Source organism: Chlamydotis macqueenii, chromosome 17 (assembly GCF_036417535.1).
Source record: "Chlamydotis macqueenii isolate bChlMac1 chromosome 17, bChlMac1.mat, whole genome shotgun sequence".
Lineage (NCBI taxonomy): Eukaryota > Metazoa > Chordata > Aves > Otidiformes > Otididae > Chlamydotis > Chlamydotis macqueenii.
In genome coordinates this window covers 9,533,059-9,554,689 of record NC_141572.1, presented here as the reverse complement: position 1 = coordinate 9,554,689, position 21,631 = coordinate 9,533,059, and the positions used below count along the sequence as shown (strand labels likewise).

The window sequence follows — 21,631 nt, the reverse complement described above, 5'->3', positions numbered from 1 at the left end:
AATCACTCAAATGAAGCGTATGGAGCCGTAAACACATTTTGGAATATTTTTTTTTTTGTTACTGTGTTGTAAGGTAAATTAAATTGATAGTGTACGTGAAATGCAGCAAAGTGTAGGTTTTTTTCAGGTGATTTATCTGTGTAAAACCTAGATTCTATTAATTAATAGGTTGGATAGTAAAGACAATTGTTTACTTGTGAATGAATCTCCTTTTCAGACGGGAGCTTATTTTCCTTTGCTTTATTACAGCTTTTGGGCATATAAAGAAGCTATTCTCAAACACCTCTATTTGCAAGGTATATTAAAAGCCAAAAGTGCATTACTTAATCAGCTCTGACCAGGTAGGTTAATAAGATCCAAGTAGTAGTAAGTGTCATTAATTCAGACGGGGTTGTTTGATGAGGTATTGGTAGGTACTGTGGCAAGACGAGGTTTCTCACGCTCCATGGGTGCGCGGTGGGCTGGGTTCTGTTTCAGAGAGCGTTCCTGTCCCCACCTCTGTCTGTGGGGTGAGAGCACAGAGGCAGCCTCCCATCCCTCATGTCCCCTGCGGAAGGGACCGCGCGCCGGCTCCCAGCCGCGGGGATTTGGGTGCCCTGGCTGCCAAGGGGTTGCTGCGTGCCTCCCCAGGCCCCATTGCCTCTCAGTGGTGGATGAAATACTGATCTGATTTGTGTGTGTGTCTGCATATATGTGTGGTTTGTAGAAGGCTTTAATAGAAATATTGTTCTGTTAGATTTGGGCAGAATCTTCCATGACAGTCCAGTTTTCAGCAGAGCTGTGCATGTGTTTTTACTATCTCTCTTGTTTAGCAGAACCTAAAATCAATCTAAGTTCTATTAAGGGAAAATATCTTCTATTGGAAGTTCTTCTTTTGTATTTTAAGAGAATTTTCATAAAATACTGAAATACTCTGTGGTGATTAGAATGCAAATGAGAGTTTTTGTTACATGGTAGCAAGTAATTCATCTGTGTGGGTATGTTTTAACTGCTAGCAACTTGCAATTAGGCTTACAGTTTATAATACGCAATTACTTCATTTTGCAGTTTTCCTTAAAAGTAGCAGCTGCCACTGCAGTACCTTACTTCTTGCTTGTTTGCGGGGAAAGCACTTTGCTCCACCGAATGTTGCTGATGTGTCCTGAGTAAAACTTGAAGTAATTTGAGCACTGCAAATCAATACTCCCCAAACTGCTTCAGCCTGGAATTTGCCCAATTTTACTGAGCTTTGGATGGTGCAAAGTACTGCAAATGACATTCAGGCTGACTCTTATATTGGATTTTTGAGTGTTTCGTAATTGTGAAATATCTTCCTTTTAGTTACAGTAGCCAACGCGGCTTAATGCTGAAGGAAACACAAAACAGCTGATATGTTGAGGGGCTAGGGATTACTGATTGCATGTCTTTTTCAAAAGATGCAAAAACTGCCTTGTAAGCTGATAATGCAGGGAAATACCTTCTGATAGCGGTGAGATGCGCACTTAGTGCTCGTGGTTTGGGTTTTTGAGGTTTTTTGTTTTGCAAGTGGAATGCTGAACTAATCATCTCGGAGTGGGCAGTAGCAATGAGCTTACTTTCTCTCCTTCTGTGTCATAGTCTTGTAGTGGTCTCCCTTCTCTCTAGGAAAGGCGAGGGATTTCCTACCCACGTTTATAGCGCCTGCTTTGCTGCTAGGGGGGCGGTGGTTGTTTTCCAGGCTCTGGAGTGACATTGGTTTTGTAACTGACCTGCCGTCGCTGTCTTGGTGGCTTTTTGTTGCCTCTGAAGAAGCCATAAGCACAGGAGGAGGAAGTCAGCACTTCATCGGCTCATCTGTGGAGGTTTAGCTTTCATGACAATCAGGCCCAGACGCTTAGGCTGTGGTTTCCATGACTGGCTTGCGCTGTCTCCGGCACTACAGGGGCAGCCTTTCCTTCCGTGCCGCAGGTCGTGTCATCCCTTCCTCCGCGCTTCGGCTGGTGCTTACACAGCTGTAGTAGAGTTAGCTGTGGTGGAAAATGGGTTTAGCTGAAAAGTTACTTCATTAAAAATAAAATAAAATTTAAAGGTGGTAAGTTGATGTGACTGACACAAAACCCTGTGGGTGCTAGTGCTGACGCAGGAAGGGAGCGGGAATACGCAGGTGAAGACTTCTTTACTGTTCCTGTTGCTGCTTTGACTTGGAGCTGCTTCAGTTCTCTGAACTGTCACAGAGAAAGCCACTGCCTTAACCAAAAAAGTGAGAAGAGGGCATTTCCAATACTGATTTTTAAGGTGCAGTTCTAGAATCGCTGCTCGCTGTGGCTGTGCTCAGTAGGTGCTAAACGCCACAAATCATCTGCTCTGCCACACCCTGGATTATGAATTGACTGAGCTTCTGGCAAAAAGTCGTTTATTTAACAGACTCCATTTTGCACCACTCGCTGTTTATTTTCACCATACTAGGAGTGATCTAAGGAATTAAATGATTAAATAATTACTGTGTGCATAGTGAATAGTTTTAAATTGTAATGCTTTGGAAGGTTCCATCAGATTTTACTTTTAAAATTCTGGGGAAAAAAAAGCCTTTGTAACCTATTAGAAATATTTAAGTAGATATATGAAAACAAATCTCCTATAGAAGGTTACAAAAGTGCCTGAAGAATTTGTGGTGTGAAGGGCAATAGCCTGTGGTAGATCCGAAACTGCCAGAGTAATATCGTTTATGTGTAATTATTCACTTTTGTCATGGGAGGAAGGAGTTGGCATAATTGTGCTAGAAACCTTTAATTCTAGGATTGATAGTGAATGTTATGAGAAAGATGACTGAGAAGTACGCGGTAAAGGTGAAGGTAATGCAGTTGCATTTTGACCCAGTAAGCTTCAGAGGTTAACTAAAGGCATGATAGAGCAGTCTGCATTGATTACTGGGGCACCTCGCTATGGACTTGTGATAAAATAAAGGACAGTGGTTTAGAAATAAGATTTATTTTCCCCCTTGTTGGAATAGAAAAAACAGTCAACTTTATAAGAAATACCTGAACAAACTATTTTTGTTTGTATCTTGTATAATCAAAACCATAGCCATGATCACTTGGTGATGAGGAACAGACAAAAAGGGTTAAGAATACGGATAAACTCATATGGAGTTGTAAAGTATGACAGTTGCTTTGCGTAGGGGTCGTGATAAAAGATTAAGAAACATGGATTCATATTTTCTTAGCCCCAAAGCAATAATCTATCCACTGATACTAGAATCCTGACAAATGAAAAACTGCTTTAAAAACACAAAACGACAGCAAAACAAATAAAATGGCGTGCAATTAGGAGTTTTCAGGTAAGGCCAGATTAATTCTGCAAATTGGATCACAATGACTATGTAGTTATTTTAATGTTCTCTTCTTGCTCAGGCTTCCTCTGCTGCCATTTTTGTTGCATGAGACGTGAGAAAATGGGGAGAAATTGTCAGTGAGTTTGTGTCTGCAGGCAGCTGTATGTCGCAGCAGTGAGTATTCTTCTTTCCTCAACAAAAGCAAGACAAGATAAATCTGAGGTCGTCCTGTAATTTATAACTTAAGCTAGTTTTCTGACACGCTTGACAAATGGTGGAGAATTCAGCAATCAGATAATGACAAGGAGAGGTTCATTTCTTAAACACTTAGACTTTTGGCAAGTTAGTATGTAATTCTTGTATCCAAGCTTACTCTGAAGTATCTCAAGTCTGAATGTAAGTTTTTTGGCCTCTTCTTTCCTTATGGGCTGTTAGTACTTATGCACATTTCCCGAAGGCTGAGAAGGTAAAATGTACAATTGTCTTCTAATATAATCAGTGGGGAATGTCTGTAGCATATTCAAGAGTGCTGAATTACAACTTGCTTGACTTTTGTCCCTCAGAATAGGATGAAAAAATACATGGTGCTTGTGTTCTTAAAGTTACTATAATCTTTTTACAGCTTAAAAAGCAACTATAGCCTCAAGGCTGAGTTGGTTTTAGTTTTGGTTTGATTAGATTATTTAAAAAAAAAAATTTAGGTAGCTCTCAGTTTTCGTGGATCTGCTAACTTTCCTGCGTGGTAGGAATTAGTCTGTAAAACTAAATCTTTAATGGAGAAAAGTAGAAGCATATTAAGATGCCCTTGTTTCTATAGTTTATTTCCTGATTTCACAGCTAAGAAGCCTGGGAGATGTTCTGTTATTGGGAACCTCTTCTAGAGAAAACTAATAAATCAGAACAAAAACTCTGAGAGAGACATGAGTTGTCTTTTCACAAACTGAGATCTGTTAAAACAAGGCAAATATATCTTGATATGAGTAGCTGCATATTCCTTTTACAACCAGATGCTGATTCTGTAAGTTAGTGCTAATAAAAAAGGTCTACTGAATAATATACTTATTTGTCTTGAAAAACATTATGAATAAATGGAGCAAAGTAACAAATATTTCTAGTAACCATAGGCGTTTACAGTTGGGGACAAAAAGTATATTCGGTGGCACAAAAATCATAGAATCATAGAATGGTTAGAATTGGAAGGAACTTTCAAAGCCCATCCAGTCCAACCCCCCTGCAAGGAGCAGGGACATCCCTGACTAGGTCAGGTTGCTCAGAGCCTCATCCAGCCTGGCCTTGAACGTTTCCAGGGATGGGGCCTCCACCACCTTTCTGGGCAACCTGTTCCAGTGTTCTACAACTCGCATTGTAAAACATTTTTTTCCTGATATCCAGTCTAAATCTACCCACCTCTATTTTAAAACCGTTATCCCTCGTCCTATCACAACAGGCCCTGCTGGACAGCCTCTCCCCATCTTTCTTGTAGGCCCCCTTGAGGTACTGGAAGACCGCTATCAGGTCTCCCTGGAGCCTCCTCTTCTCCAGGCTGAACAGCCCCAACTCTCTCAGCCTGTCCTCTTAGGAAAGGTGCTCCAGCCCTCTGATCATCTTTGTGGCCCTCCTCTGGACCTTCTCCAACTGGTCCATGTCCTTCTTGTGTTGGGGGCTCCAGAACTGGACACAGTACTCCAGGTGGGGTCTCACCAGGGCAGAGTAGAGGGGGAGAATCACCTCCCTCGACCTGCTGGCCACGCTCCTCTTGATGCAGCCCAGGATGCGGTTGGCCTTCTGGGCCGCAAGAGCCCATTGCTGGCTCATGTTGAGCTTCTCGTCCACCAGCTCCCCAAGTCCTTCTCCTCAGGGCTGCTCTCAATCCATTCCCCACCCAGCCTGTGTTTGTGCCTGGGATTGCCATGACCCAGGTGCAGGACCTTGCATTTGGCCTGGTTGAACTTCATGAGATTGGCATGGGCCCACCTCTCCAGCCTGTCAAGGTCCGTCTGGATGGCATCCCTCCCTTCCAGCGTGTCGATGGCACCACATAACATGGTGTCATCGGCGAACTTGCTGAGGGTGCACTCTACCCCACTGTCTGTGTCGCTGACAAAGATGTTGAACAGGGCCGGGCCCAACATGGACCCCTGAGGGACGCCACTCGTGACTGGTCTCCACTTGGACGTCGAACCGTTGACCACACTCTCTGAGTTCAGCCATCCAGCCAACTCCTTATCCACCGAGTGGTCCGTCCATCAAACCCATGTCTCTCTAGTTTAGAGAGAAGGATGTTGTGCGAGACAGTGTCAAAAGCTTTGCACAAGTCCAGGTAGATGATATCCGTTGCTCGTCCCTTGTCCACCGATGCTGTCACCCCGTCATAGAAGGCCACCAAATTGGTCAGGCCATGATCTGCCCTTGGTGAAGCCATGTTGGCTGTCACCAACCACCTCCTTGCTCTCCATGTGCCTTAGCATGGTTTCCAGGAGAATCTGCTCCATGACCTTGCCAGGCACAGAGGTGAAGCTGACCGGCCTGTAGTTGCCCGGGTCTTCCTTGTTCCCCTTTTTAAAAATGGGGGTTATGTTCCCTCTCTTCCAGTCATCGGGGACCTCACCAGACCGCCACAATTTCTCAAATACAATGGCCAGTGGCTTGGCAACTTCATCCGCCAGTTCCCTCAGGACCTGCGGATGGATCTCATCAGGTCCCATGGACTTGTGCACCTTCAAGTTCCTCAGATGATCCCGAACCTGCTCTTCGAGTACAGTGGGCCATTCTTCATCCTCGCAGTGCCTGCTTGTGCCTTCCACAGCTTGGGTGGTGAGACAAGAGCCCTTATCAGTGAAGACTGAGGCAAAAAAGTCAAAATGACACATTACTAGATGTCCTTAAATCTGAAACTGTCTTGGACTACTTTTATCCTTTTCCCAGTCTTTTCTCTTCAGTAAAAGAGTAACACACTGTAATTGCTTTGTGTATTTTAATAATCTAGAATCAGAAATGAATTATTCTGAAAGAATCTGAAAGAGTTAATATCAGATTATAACCCCACCTAACCAAATAAGCGAAACAGTTCCCTCCACAAATCTGCACCCATAACACCACCTTGCCCACCCCCAAAAACTGTAGCAGCCTGTTACGATACTGCTGGTTATTACTATATCATAACACTGTGTTATTTTTCTTACAGCAGTCTTAAAAATAAGTTTAAGCTATTTACATCGTAACTTGATAAATGTCAGCATGTTTTAGAAATGTCTGTGATTGAGCTAAATGTAGACCGAACAAAAATATTAAAGATCTTCATAGTTCAGCTTGTTAGCTGGGAATTATTTTTGCCTTTCCTCTCCCGGTTGCAAGCAGAATTATTCAATATTTCAGAAGGATTCTTATCGCTGGATATGCCCTTGGAATCTTGTTTCCACAGCAACACAAAGCTCCTGATAAAACATCTCTTTTAAACTTCAAATCAGTCTTTTATTCAGGGCTGTAATTAGGATGTTTGCTGGTAGCATCGTGTATTTTTATGTGTACGTATGCACATACTGCGAGCCGCCGGTGAAACAGCCATGAGGTGAATAATCGTGGAAGGACTGGAGGAATATCCTGGGATGGGGCAGGCCTTTGGGCAGCGCGGCGGAGGAGCCGACTGCGGCTCGGTTGTTTTTCAGTGGTTCTATGAGGAAACAGCCCTTTGTGGGATTAACTGCTGCCAGGAGCTGGCTCCTCTCCTCCCAGCAGCTGCAGCGTGCTCTCACTTGTTCCAGTTCTGCTCCAAAACGAAACCTGTGAAGAACAGAAATGGATGGAGGAACATGCAGCAGCCATTGTGGGTGGAAGGAGCTACGCTTTGGCACTTGTCCCATCTGGCTGGTGAAAAGCTTTCCTTCCTTGAGAAAGAATTAATGGGAGAGGGGCTCCATGTCAGAGGTTCGTCGGAGCAATTAGTGTGCTGCTCGCTGTATGCTGCTCAGACGCTGCATGCACTCGCTGGCTGTCACGTTTGGAAGCAGCCCCACCCTGGACCCTTTATGAAAAAGGAAGTTGGTAGCAGAGCAGTAGAAGGATAAAACACTGGCTTTAAAAGTTGTGTGGTGCCACTTCTTGGGTTATAAATACTCATTTGTTTATTTTGTACAACTGTGCAAGATGCTTTACTTAGTCAAAACTTTGTTATGTATTTACAAGATACTTTAATATTAGGTATGATAAGTTGTATTGCTAAGGCTTGTCTTGATTTTCACATGGTGTCTTAAAAGTATCTAAATAACAGTGCTTGTTGCAGGCTGTCACAGGATAGTAACCACAGCTTGAAACAGGAATAATGTTGTGTATACCAGAGTTGGGCATTTGCAAAATCTATATTTAAATTTATCACATTACAGATAAATAGCACTCACAGCTGAATGGTTGCATCAGTTTATGAAGCTCTACATCACTGAGGTGGAAATAAATCCTTCCTTTTGAATGTTTAAACTGTCAGTAACTGGATTCATCATAATATGAATAGCAGATAGGCAGGGAAAGTTCAGTGTGCAGTGGCTGGTGTATGTGGTTAATGATCAGAAACTAAAAGTTAGAAATTATCACTTCAAAAATTGTTACTATGTGGACTGTTATTCCCACTTTACAGCTTTTTATAGTCACTGGAAAAAAGTCTAGATAGTAGAAGGTTCCTGGCTTTAGAAGGAGTCCCAGTTCACTGCTTCAGTGAAAATATATATACAGTTGTGGGGAGGCTTAGTAGAAGCTGAAAGTCTAGAGAAGGGGGTTAGGCTGTGCACACTGGGACAGCACATCCAGGATGTAAATAATCTGAATTCAGGGCGCTGGGTGGTGGATGGGATGTGTATGTGGAGCTATTCCTTTTGGACTGCAGGGGGAGCACAGGTGGTTATTAGTTGTAAAATTAGATCGCTAATTCTCACTAAGGCTAAGCGAGATGAACCCTGCGTTAAGTGGTAAGCAAGCTGTTACGTTAACTGCAGCGAGTTAATGCATCGAGGGTTTGGATTTGCTCTCTTTCTAGTTTTCATTCGTAGTGTTTGAAATGAAACAGCTGAGCGTGAACAGCATGTTTCTTCAGCAGAGCTCTGGAGAGCAGTGGGTAAATCCGGTGTTGATGGCAGGCAGCGGCTGGATGCTCGGTTCCACTGAAGTTCAGTCTAATATGTGGCTTTTACAGTTTTCGAAAGCGCGTGTCAAATTGAAAAAGCACTGTTTTTTAAAGGGTCACAGATATTACTCAAAGCCGTATTTACTTTGAGGGCTGTGTGCGTCTGTATTACGGTCGCTCTGTGCGTCTGTATTACACATGATATTTAAGATATTATGCATAAGGAACTGTACCTAACTACTTGTATGATTAGCTTCTTGATCATAGAAGTACAGAGAATCTTTCATATGTTTAATCAAGTTACAGAAAAGCTTGCATTTCAGCAAGTGTGAAAACAGGAATAAATCTAGTGTCCCCTGTAATGTTTCAACTCAGTAGTATTCAGGTTTTGCTCTCCTTAGCTGAGGCTTTGCAGTGGTAACAGCAATGCCTGCTTGGCTACATTGGTGAGGTGAGATCTTCTGATACGAACAGAAAATGACTGTATGTAGAATGTACACTGGAGAGGAAATTGATTGCATCTTTACTGCAAATAGTCAGCTTTTTTCCACACTGAATCATCTGTTTTATAGTTGAACCATCTGAAAGCAGAATTACCCATCCTTTTTTAAATAACAGCATAAACCTTTTGCTGAGAAAAAGCTTCAAAACTATAAATGAAGCAGCTACAAGAGAGGAAATCTTTTTAATCTATTTAATTGATGGATCCAAGTTAATGGAATCTGTAGCAGGGAAGATGGATGTGTATTTTTGATCAATAACCAACCTTTGCTTGAGAAGCAATAACTTAGAGATTTATTGAATATTGTAAGAGACAGGAGCTATTATTTAGGCAGCATCAATTGGTAAATGTTGGTACTTTGCCTTTTTCCGCTCTGCATAGCTGCTGCTGTCCAGTACTTGGAAAGGACGTAAGATTTGGCATTGTGGGAGAAAAAAATATGCTTAAGTCAGTAGAAAGCAGGAGGTAGGAGGTTTGTTTATAGCGATAAAATGATCCATAGGATTCTTTCAGTTCTTTCCCAAGTACAGGTTGTTCATCCTTCAGAATTATTTCTAGTTTTGTTTTCTTCTTGTGACTTACCTGACTGGTGTATTGTAAACACCGCAGGTGATTAACTGATTAGCTAAGAAAATTACTGTAGATGGAGTGCTCTTGAAGGCTATGCCAAGTTCCACTTGTGGGACTTTGTTATGATCTATTTTGGGACTGATGAGCTGCTAATGTGTTATCTATACATATGTAAGAGCAACAGTAGTAATGAATACCTTCTTAGCTGTGGAATTTCAAAGCACGCTGTGGAGCATTTGAGTTCGGTGTTTCTGGAGGCAAATAAATTGTGTAGTCTGTCTGTGGTTACAGACCGGAGTTACGGGTGCAGACAGTCAAAGCGATTCTGCAGAAAAGCAATGCAAAAAGGATGTCACTACATAGGCATGAGCTGTATGGAGCTCTTACTGGCAGCACCAATTCTATGGCATTTTTAATAATGAAAGTGAGAAATGTTAAACACTTCTGCATGCAGTGGTAACAGTGCTGTCTCAAAAACGCCTTGTTGCACTTCTGCTTAGTCGCAGAAGAACCTTGGCATGGCCAGGTATTTGAATTCCTTTTTGGTCTCCTTTTTGAATTGGATTTTCAAATCTCATCCTGCTTTTCCTCATCACCAGGTACCTGGACATCTCAGCAGAGTAAGGCCAATTAAGAGAGTTTCAAATAATGTTTTGGGACTCAATTATAAAAGGTTGGTGGGATGTAAAGCCCGTTTGGCTAGTATGTTTATATTTTTACATGAAATAGTTGAAGCTGACAGAAATGTTTAAATGTAGGCTTGATTATTTTTTAATTTCCAAACCATTCAGTAGTGAGCAAAAAAAGTTTGAAAGGAACAAGAATAATTTATACGCATTTAAATTCTAATTAATTAAATTACTATATACTTTTAATTCAAAGAGGAATTATTATAATGAGGTACTTTTTCATTCATATAAGCAAAACTGTAGAAAACATTCTGAAATTTGATAGAATTGATAACATTCTTACTAAATAATAACCCGAGTGCAAATTTTAGAGAATTGTATGTGTTTTACTGACCCTTTTTTCTAGGCTCAGGTTGTGATATTCTTCATAAATCTGTAGGCATTTTGGACAGAAATACTAAGTCTGCTTTATTGGTATAGCTGGGAATCCTGTTCTGAGCTTCTGAAATGACAGTACTGTACGTGTAGCAGCCAGCGCGTTCGTTGATGTGGGTCACCGTCACCAATTACCTCATTGTACTGCTGCTTGCTTTTGCTTCATGTGTGAAGCTGAATACGTCCTTTCTCTTCGCAAGCTCTGTTGTCTTTGGCATTGAACTGGGAAAGGTGTTCTCACAAGTTCTCCCTCCCTTTTGTTCTATGTCTGTTCTTCATGGAGGTGCCGACAGCGTAGCTCGATGGAGGGGTAAAAGGTTGCGGCAACTGGAATTACTTGCAGGAGTTAGACATGGGATGTGGAGTTCTGCTGCTTGAAAGATGATTTCTGAAGGCTTTTCTGTGCCCCAGAGTGAACGGCTTCACTCAAGATGAACTTCTTCTCTCAGACTTCTTCTTGATTACAGCATATAGAGAAAGACTCAAACTCGTTTGTTCCACAGGCTGATAAAGAAGTTTAATATTTTTTTTTCCTCAGGTATCTGAGAATCAGCAAACTCGAAGTCAGGTGGGAAAACTATGACTTACAGATACCCAAATAAGCTGGTGATAGTACAACAGTATTTTGTCTGTTCATCAGAATGAAAGATACGCTTAAAACAAATGCGATGCCCCTATATTCCGTTGAATTTGCATTCTTTCTTTCTGAATTGAATGAATTTAATATTCTTTCTAACTAATGTTGTTGATTCTCTTCTAGTTCTGCCTATGATAACGTCAACAAAGTTCGAGTTGCTATTAAAAAAATCAGTCCTTTTGAGCATCAGACGTACTGCCAGAGAACTCTGAGAGAGATTAAGATCCTACTGCGCTTCAGGCATGAGAATATTATTGGAATAAATGATATTATCAGAGCTCCGACTATTGAACAAATGAAAGATGTGTATCCTTTCAAAATTTTAAGTTATTCTGTGTGTTCTGATTGTCGTCTTTTCTGTTTTGATTATTTCTTCCTTTTCATCCTCTTCCTTACTAAATTTTAATAAAAATTGGCTTCTGTTATTGTAAATTGAAAGGGAAGTTCATCGTGTCTGATAGGTTTATAGATGCATAGACTTGGTATGTTGGTGAACGCTAGTTTTGTTTGTTCTTTTTCAGGAAAAGAAAAAAAATGTTAATTTCTGTCTTCCAAGTAAAAGAACTCAACGTTGTAGAGATTATTTAGTTTAGTCACTTAATCCTGAAACTGTGTTTGCTCTTAGTAGAGTTATTGTTAGAACTGGTTGCTTTGAGGAGAAAATGAAATGGTCAGACTCTGCTTCAATTGTCTAAAATTTTCTTAAAGGGTAGAATGGATACATCTTGGGCAGGGGGGAGGAAATTAAGATAAAGCAAAACACAGCTCTGTTTTGCAGTGCTTCCTGCATATGTGACAAGTCTGAAACTGCACATGGGCAGGTAAACATGCTTGATTAATATATGCAAATCTGACCTTTTTGTTGCACTAATTGTTCTTTCACTGGAAATTTGGCTTTGTGTAGATAAGACTGCATGTGGATATCTAACGTATGAATCAGTCTTAGCTGGGAAACTCTACCTGAGATATGAGGCCTAGTTTAGAGTCAACCAGCTTAATGTCCCCAAGTCCGCGTGCATTGGTTCCTCTTGGTTTTGCAGGTCCTCACAGATGTCTGCCCAGTAAAGGCAGAAGTGCAGGCAGGCAGAAATTGAATTCTGCCCTCAGTGAGTGAATAACCTAAACTGAATTCTGACCTAAAACATTGGGTCAAAAGTCTTCACTTCATAAATTATCAATATATTATTTGAGTTCAATCAGTCTTATGTGGGATTCTGAGGTTGCATTTCTGTGGCCATTTTGACTAATGTAAGCGCGTGCTGCCTGTAAAAAAGATGTCCTAGTTGTGTGATCCGATCTGAATACCCAGCGGAGAGGATGGGAACGCCCAACTGGAATGGCAATAGTAGTGTGTTTTCATGAAATCCTATTTCGGTGAAAAGTGATCGTGGAACTACACCCCAAGGGTTTTGCAGCCAAATTGAATCAAGGGAGAAGAAAATTTTACTTAACTCATTCTTGCCAGAGCAGGAAAAAAATCTCTTTTATTTGTTCATTCCAATCTTACAAAAAAAAATAATCTGACTGAAAATATTAGGATTTAATTTTGGGAAGCAAAGGACTGTTATGTTCAATGTAGCATAATAAATATATAGTAAAGGAGAACAACAGCTGAATTTTTGAAGTGGAGAGGTGGCAGAGAAGACCGATCAGAAATGCTCAGATCTTCTACCTTCATGCTTTTATGGAACTGGAAGCAAGTAGTTCAGAAGCTTATTACTCATTAAACTAAAAAACAATCTCTATTTCTTGGCAAGCAGGATAGGAATCTGATCATATTAAGATTCTAATAAAAATCAGGCTCTAATATAAAGAAATAGAGATTTATGATGATTAACTTGAGAGAACCACGTGCTAATGCCTCTTAACTCTGTACAGGGCTGCATCATGTAACAAGACTGATTTGATTCAAAACTTGTAAAGTAAGAAGCAACTACATAGTTTCATAATTGTCATGAAACAGACAAATAAGAGAAAAACAGTTATGGAAGTTTTATCTGGTACTATATATTGATGTCTCACACGACTGCGCATTTGTTTTGCTGCCTTACATCTAATGCCTGACAGATACATTGTGCAAGATCTTATGGAGACAGATCTTTACAAGCTCTTAAAGACTCAACACCTCAGCAACGACCACATTTGTTACTTCCTTTACCAGATTCTGAGAGGGTTAAAATATATCCATTCAGCCAATGTGCTTCATCGTGACCTCAAACCTTCGAATTTGCTGCTGAACACCACTTGTGATCTCAAGGTTAGCTGAAATGTCTTACAAGTCGTATTCCCATGGTCTTCATAAACTACCTGCTATAACCATGAATGTGATTTTGTTACTGGGGATTAATGTTATTTTTATCCCGGAAAGATTGCTAAAAAAATTATTGGTTTTGATAAAACAATTGTTAAGATTTGAGTGACTGAGAAGTCCTTGTTAGACTATGTTAATGAGTGCATCACTGTTTCCATCTGGAGGCTGACTTTGAAACAGCCTCTTTGAAAGCTAGGTGAAAATACTTATCTGAAGCACAATTGTACCTAGACAGTAAATTCAAACTGTGTATATTTCAAGTCTTGGTTTCTCCGTGTTTAAACTGTTAATTGTCCAGTGTTGGAAAAGGAGTTCGTATTAGTGGCCAACTGAAATGGCATGTGAAATTCAGTGCTGATGAAATGCACAGGAATTACTTGGAGAGAGAAGGTTCCTACTTTACTTTTCCAGTGGTGGGTTCTACTAGTTACTACAGAAGGATGATCTTAGAGCTGTTATGATTCTTGGAAAATGTCAGTTCAATGCTTAGTGGCATTCAGTAAAACAAACCAGGTGTGAAGAATTAGAACAGAAATAGGGAATAAAATAGAAAACATGCCATTCTGTAACTTTCTGTTGTTTTTGAGCCTTCAGTTTTGTGTGATCCTAGTTATTGCACTTCTCCCTATGATGTCCTTTTAAAATGGGGAGACCAGGACTTCAAAGAACTTATCTCCATATCAGGAAGAACTATTTAGCCTCGATCTTCTCTGCTGGAAGATAATGCTTAAGGAAAAGAAAAAATACAATAGAATCTAATGAAATTGTTAGTGGCATAGGGAGGGTGAATAGAGAACAGTTGTTGACTGTCTTTACCTATTAAAAGGCGGGGCGGGGAATGAAAGGAGCAGGTGGCATGCTCAGGGTGAAAGGACATCGTAGTTACTTTGCAGCATTGTTAAGCTGTGGAATTTGGTACCGCAGAGCACTGTAGATACTACAGATAATGTGACTTAAAAAAACCAGCAAGCTAGTTAGTAGGAAAAAAAAGCTGTTTAATGCTAGCTCTGGTTTAGGCTCCCATGGTGCCAAATCCATGGAAGATGAGAGAGACTAGGAGAGCAGTATTGGAGTATGTTCCCTTTTACACTTCGTTATGTGTTTGCTGTTGGCCGCTCATGGAGTGAGATTACGGAGCTTACATTACTTTGATCTGACACGGTACAACTGTATTGCATACTGTGCATACCTAATTACACTTTGGTTTTTATACTAGCTTGAGCTTTCTCATTTAAAAAAAAAGCTCAGAACGAACGAAAAATACCCTCTTCAAAATGCAAACCAGTACAAGTTTGTCAGAATTACAAGGAAAGTCCTTGCTGTTCATGTGCTGGTCCATTCTAAGTACTGGCTACATGATCAGTTGCTTTACCTTCCCACTGCTACTTGTCAGCTTTTCCTAGCGCATGTCACTGCTGGAGCGGTCACCGCTGCCTCTTGCTGTGGGATTTCAGCAGCTGTTATTACATCAGATCCCTTCAAGGCATTACTCCCTTCCTGAAAGAAATGGAGTAAAATCTGACGACTGCAATAGAAGGAGGAAAGAACAGTTTGAGTGTAGCTTTGTGTTATGTGCAGTTAAAGGCAATAAAATAATAAAAGGCAATGTTTTAAAACAAGTAAGATGGTCGTGAAAAGGAAAATAAGCTCACTGTATGGCAAAATAATACAGCGTGACCTCAGTGAGTACTGTTCCAGTTTCTTTGTAAGATTTTAAAACCAGCATGCCACTGCAATATGTGCTTTCTAGTGCAGAATACAGTAGTCTGTGTGACGGAGCACATGCTTTTTCATAACCTAAAGGGAGCTCTGGTGTTGTATTAATACCACATCTAAAGTTTAAACAACAGAATTGGAGAGAAAACTAGTGCATGTTAGGCCTTGTCTGATGAATGCTGAACTTGTACTAACTTGTTTCTTTTAGGGCTGTTCTGCAAGTCTGTGTGTCAGCTATGTACATGTGCATGCTTACAAAGTTGGCTATTGTACATACACTCAAAACACAGCCTTCTGTGAAAATGAACAGCTTAAAATCACACTTTCGGAAGAAGGAAAATAGAAAGTTGGTTCATCTTCAGTGGTAATGCTGTTACTTCTTTCTTTAGTGGCATTATGAGATGGTGCTGTTGATCTCTTCTGGAGCTCAGTCTACTACAGATTGTAACAAGAGCTGCTTCTTTCTTCTACTCTAAACATGATCTTGACCTCTGGATCATAGATTCCATTTCCGGGAAGTAAATGTATGAGTGTCTACTGACACAGTTTGTCTGTGAGCCCTATAGCTTGTCCTAAGCAGCTGAAAGGTTCCGGGCAGAAGTGCAGAACCTAAAGCTGGCTGTGCTGCAGACTTAAACGAGACCGTAAATATAACTTCTCACATAGTGAATGCAAGTTTGTGGAAGTACATCCTTTGACTTAACTACTGTCTGTTGTTATGTATTTTCAGTGAAATATTAGATTTGAGATTCCATGAAAACTACTACCTTGGGATCTCTCTCCAGTGAGAGTCCTGGGTAATAAAGACACCGGTCTTCTCTTTTGCAGCCTGGCCTCTTTCCCGTGAACGAGATCAATGTATACTGGCGTGCTGCAGGCTGGAATATACTCTAAAATAGTATCTAACATTTTTGAAAATATTGTAACATGGGTCCATGATTATCTGCATCCAACAATTTGACTGATTTTGTAGTTTTGTAAACTAAATAAGTTACATAAAACTATCATGAATGGATCATTTGCCTAGGCCAGTGGCCTTAATATTTCAGCAAATAAGGTCAATGCTATTTTAAACAGATTCGCAACTAGTATGTTGGAGTGTCTTTGCTGTACCAGGTTACTCTAGCTGCAAATCTACTCCTTTGACTTGGTTGAAACATTAAGACGCTATAGCAATATTTTTTATAAGTTGTGCACAATTCCAAGTGTTAAACATGGAAGAATTGTTAGATACTTTGATAGGCTTGAAAGGAAGGTGATGAGAGAGGGTTTGTTTCAGGATTTTACCAATTACTCCAGAGATGCAACTGTTTCAGCTCAATTTTACTATTAACAATTAAACTTAATGGAAGCCTCTCCTTTTCCTTTTATACAAATATGTACGTGTACACGCACAGACTACTCAGTCATACAACTTCAGATGTTTCTGTGTGTTAGTAGTGCTGCTACTGGGTGTAATTTCATTTGCTTAGTAAATGGTCATATGTACATGATCCTCAAATCTTCCCATCTGCTTGATAGCTTCATCCAATTTAAAGCCATCTTTTTTTTTTTTTTAAAAAAAAAAAAGAAAAAAAAATGAAAAGAGGAAAAGCATACCTGATAATGATTACAAGAACATTGTTTTCAAGAAGTGGAAGCTAAATATATAAATAGGATGCTGGCATTATATTTATTTATTTATTTATTTAGTGGGTAAGTTATCCCTTCTCTCTTAGTAGCATCTGTTCTGTGTCTCCAAGGCATATAGCACTGACTGAACATACCTGGGTCTTTCCTTATGCAGCCTTTTATTCTGCTATGACTTAGTCAAAGTGCCAAGAAAATTTTGCCTGCCATTGTGTTGCTCTCACGGACTCTTTCTTTTGTTTTTGTTCCGATTGAGAGGCCTACCTCCTTCTGGTGCTTTGACTCTACCAATTATTATTTGAACAGGCGTAGTGGACTCAGATTTTTTTTTTTTTTTTTTTTTTTTTTTTTTGCCCCGTCTAAATAGGGTGGCAGCTTTGTTAAACGTGTTCTGTTGCCACAGGGCAAGAGCTGTCCTCAGCAGGGTACAGGCAGTCTCTGTGCTCCGTCCTTTGCACCAGGGACTTGATGCAGAGAGCTGGCCTCTCCAGCTTCTCTATTCCGCCCTGCTAGCGCTCCTGGTCAGCTCTGCAGCTGGTGAAAACACAGCCAAAAGCCTCTTTCTTGCAGCTTCAACCTTGGTGCCTTTCTCACTAATGGTGTTTCTTCTTTTGTGCTTAACCTGTTTCAGCCCTAGTCAGTAGGAGATTTTTGTCATTTTAATGAGCTCTCTTTGTCATTAATCTTCCTTGCCATCCCATGTGCATTTTTCTACTTGAGCTGAGAGATTCACAGACACCTTCTGTAATTCAGTTCTTTCTCCTCACTGCGGCCACGAGAGTGTCTTTTTTCTTTTGTCGTAAAAATAACAAATCATAGCACTTTGCTTGTCTGTAGTCCTGTCATTCTGCACGAGGCCCCTTGCCTGTAGTCTTATCTAGCTTTTTTTCTGAGGTTAGGAGAAAGAGATTACAACAATTTCATCTGCCTGCGTAATTATTTTCTGAAGCTGTAAAGCTGTCCTGTACAGTTTCTTCGCTTCTGTCTTTACAGGAGACTCTTCTGATTATTTGTTCTGATTCTCTTTATGTAAGCTGCTAATTGCACATAAGGCAGCTGCTCTGTTGCCATAGCCTGGGAAAACCTTGACATGCTTAACAGGGTTCTTTTTGGTTTTGTTTTCTAAGGATTCAGGCTTTGGGGCTTTTTAAAAAATATGTAGCTAAAGTCAGAGGTGTGATCCCATGCAGCCTGGTTTATGAATTTCGTCATTGCCTTTTCTTCAGTCCCTCTGTTTAACAGTCAGCTGAATATTGTCTTTCAGATGTAGCTTTTAGTCGGCTGATCTTAACTGATCTGTCAGTTGTTTCCCAGGCTGGCCCTCCCGGAAAATAAAGGAGTAGGTTGCCAGGGTACAAGGAGGTTTCTGCGGTTTTGTTAGGATTATCCATTGCAGTCTTATTGACTACAACATATTATTGCTTCAGTGTACACAATTAACTGTCAAATAGTAAACCGTTATAAAACGTGTGCATCAGAGGAACCTCCTACTGCTACCTCTATATCTGATGCTTTGTTTTCCTGAGAGGAGATATTCTTTCATGCAAATACACTTTGTGTGGAAGTTGATTGTTATCATAAACTGGTATTTGTTTGGTGTAGCACAAGTGTATGAGTGTGTCTAACGTGCCACTCAACAAGCTCTCCATTTACCTTTTGGAAGGTAAGAAAGGAACAGCTGCTGTACTCTAGGATACTGTCTTTCTTCACATTTTCAGTTTTCTTAATTAATCTCTGAAGAGAGGACACTAAATAGCTTTGAAAGCTGTGGAGCCTCCTTACCAGGGAACACATAAAAACACTTTTTTCCTTTTTGCTAATCTCACTAGTCTAGATCAGAGTTTGTTTTTCTTTTCATGATTAGATAAAATAATTTTCCTGATACAGGGTTGAGAAATATTTTCTTGTGTTTTTTTTTTTTAAGCTCATGCTTCCTTCAGCAACCTATAATCTTTCCAGTCTACCATTATCTCATCATTGGATAGGATGTTTCTCATGCAGCAATGCAGTTATGATGGTAGCCTTTGTAAAAAGGGGTATTGAACATTGCTACAAATGTGTTGGTCCATAATTTTGTTTTCTGGAAATCTTAATCTATTTCCTTTTAGTTTTCTGGTAAATTTCTAATAACAGGCTGGAGCAATATATCTTGCCACCTATCTGGCAGGGAAGGTGTTAAATAAGTGGAGCATAAATTGTACAGCAGGAACATCTTTCTTTCCCAAACCATTTATTCTTCTTGGCCCCTGCATGGCCTAATCAGATACTCCTTGTACTTAATGCAAAACGTTTTTCTTAACCTTCATGCAGTAATTTGTTTCTAAAAACATAGGTTACCCTCCCTGTATTGTAGGTGTTGCGTCATGGGTTGAGGAAGGGTGAATTACTAATGTAGTATTGGAAGCTGTATGTCTAATTTATTTATTTATTTTTTTCTTTAAAACCAGATTTGTGACTTTGGACTGGCTCGTGTTGCAGATCCAGATCATGATCACACAGGTTTCTTGACAGAATACGTGGCCACACGTTGGTACAGGGCTCCTGAAATCATGCTGAATTCTAAGGTAAGAACCATAGTGCACTGCTGTGGTGCTTCTGTTGCTGGTTATTCACTTGTGAGGACCAATTTTGCTTCCCCTTCCCTCCCCTTCTGTGTTTTTAGGATCAGAATGCATGCGTAGTCTTGAGGACATGTGGTAATGGATTTGCAGTACAGCTATCGACTTGCAATAAATTTGTGGTTCCAGATACAATTCCTGGATACTACAACTGAGTAAATGTGTGCATGATGAACTCCCGTGTGTCCAGTTCTTTGCCAATCGTGAAACTTCTGTCCTGTTTTGTGGAAAAGCATTTGATGGGAAGAAGTACGAGCGATGAGAGTGTTTTACTATTGTCTCCATCAGGGCTTTGCAAATGTTGCATTAACGTTATCTTGACGTTGTGATTTAGGTTTAGAACGTATAATGAGGGTGAATCTGATTCTGAAGGCATGTGATCTTTGTTGTGTGTCAATCTTAATTACATTCCCATAGTCTTAATGAAGTAATCCCCTTGGGTTTTTTTTATACTTGGAATTATCTGCCTGTTTTAAGCGGTATCCAGTCCCTGTGTGGTGTGAGCAATGGGTGTCCTTCATAACCTTTCCATTGGTTGCTACAGCCATGTGCTTGTTAGCAAAATACCTACCTGACATCTGTGTCTGTGTTTTGTGCTCCTTGAAGACTTTGTTGTTTCTGTAGGATTGCTGCTTCATTTGTTGGGCTTGATTTGTTGTGGCAATAGTGTGTCTAATGCACTTTTAGAAAACAGTCATCTGACCAGTTGAGGGTTGTTTTTTTTTTTTTCCCCCAGCTTCTTGTTTTTTAAATTCACATTGAGGCCATAAACATAGGGCAACTTATCCTTATTTCTGGATACCCACATACATTTATCAGCAGCTTTTACAAGAAAATATTTTGTGTGTTTGTTAAGAGGTGGTCAACTTACAATTTTCCTCGCCTGTAGCCTGATTCCTTTTAGAATTACAGTGCCTTGAAAAGAAATGCTCAGGTGATCATGTCCTGAGAAGCCAATGCTGAGGTGGCTGTGGATGCAGGGAAGTTGTTAGCTTTTGTTGGAAGCCCCCTGCTAACGGGAGGGGGAGTACTGGGCAGCAGCCTATGGGAACATAAGGCAAGGGAGCCTGTGGGGCCAGGGGTTCTTGAGGTGAACTTGCCCCTGTGTTACCTGGGCACCAGTGTAACCAGTGTGCTTCTGAATAAAAGCCTTTTCTTATGGATAACGCAGGTCATCCATACATGTGACAATACGGCCACTTGTGCCATTCTTCTGATATCCCATTTACTTGTTGGCCTTCTCACATCATCTTTAATAATTACTCACCTGTTGGTTTTACAGCTCAGCTGACCACAGTCTGTTTTGCCCTTTCACCCCTTGGATGCTGAAGGCTTTTTTCTTGTGTGGTATTTAGATCCTATTAGGAAGAAGGATGGCCTTCTTCACATCTGTTTAGCATACTGTTAGGAGCTGTAGAATTAAGAAGAAAAACTTATTTCCATAATTTGTTAGTGTAAATTTGCTGTAAAATTAGGGAGTCTTAAAAATGTGCGGTTGGTAATATGTTTAGCTAAACGTAGAGAATCCTTTTGGAAAAGCATGTCTTCCATACTTCAGTTCCTGCTCCCCCTTCGCAGTAGTGTTTTGATGTACAATTCTTAATTGTTTCATTCTGTACAGAAAAATCAAACAGCATGAACAAGCTTGACTCATCTGAAAAAAAAAAGATTTATTTGTGTGTACTTTCAAAATTTACTAAAGTAACATGTTGCTGCAATTATGCAAAAATTTCTTTGACAAAAATGTGTTTTTGCTTTACGTGCAGGGTTACACCAAGTCTATTGACATCTGGTCAGTAGGCTGCATTCTGGCAGAGATGCTCTCCAACAGACCTATCTTTCCAGGAAAACACTACCTTGACCAACTGAACCATATCCTTGGTAAGCTTTAGATAAAAGTAGCATTGCCACATCCATCTGTCTGTCTCTATCTTTTCTACCAGCTGGACTGGTCTTGGTCACACATTTCTTTCTCTTGTTGGTCAATGTATAACAAGGAGATCTGTAGGTGTATAATCTGTTCCCTGTAGTTTTTCTGCAGTGATTTCTACAACAAATCATTGATTTGGGAGGTAACTAGAGGAGACTTACCCATTTGTTTACTACATCAGCAGAGATGTTTGGTTTTGTTTTGTTTTGTTTTTTTAAAAAAAAGCTCAAGTATGCTATTAAGTCCAAGTCAATT

The 21,631-nt window shown here is 40.3% G+C and overlaps 1 protein-coding gene across 1 annotated transcript in view; it reads left to right on the top strand.

Annotated features, from left to right (window-relative positions):
- Positions 1-21,631, top strand: part of MAPK1 (mitogen-activated protein kinase 1) — a 35,777-nt gene that overhangs the window by 6,725 nt on the left and 7,421 nt on the right. Inside the window, exons 2-5 of the mRNA XM_086761733.1 lie at positions 11,296-11,478; positions 13,240-13,429; positions 19,276-19,392; positions 21,213-21,327. Of these exons, the coding sequence (XP_086617859.1) occupies positions 11,296-11,478; positions 13,240-13,429; positions 19,276-19,392; positions 21,213-21,327 (605 nt within the window). The remainder of the gene's footprint in view (positions 1-11,295; positions 11,479-13,239; positions 13,430-19,275; positions 19,393-21,212; positions 21,328-21,631) is intronic.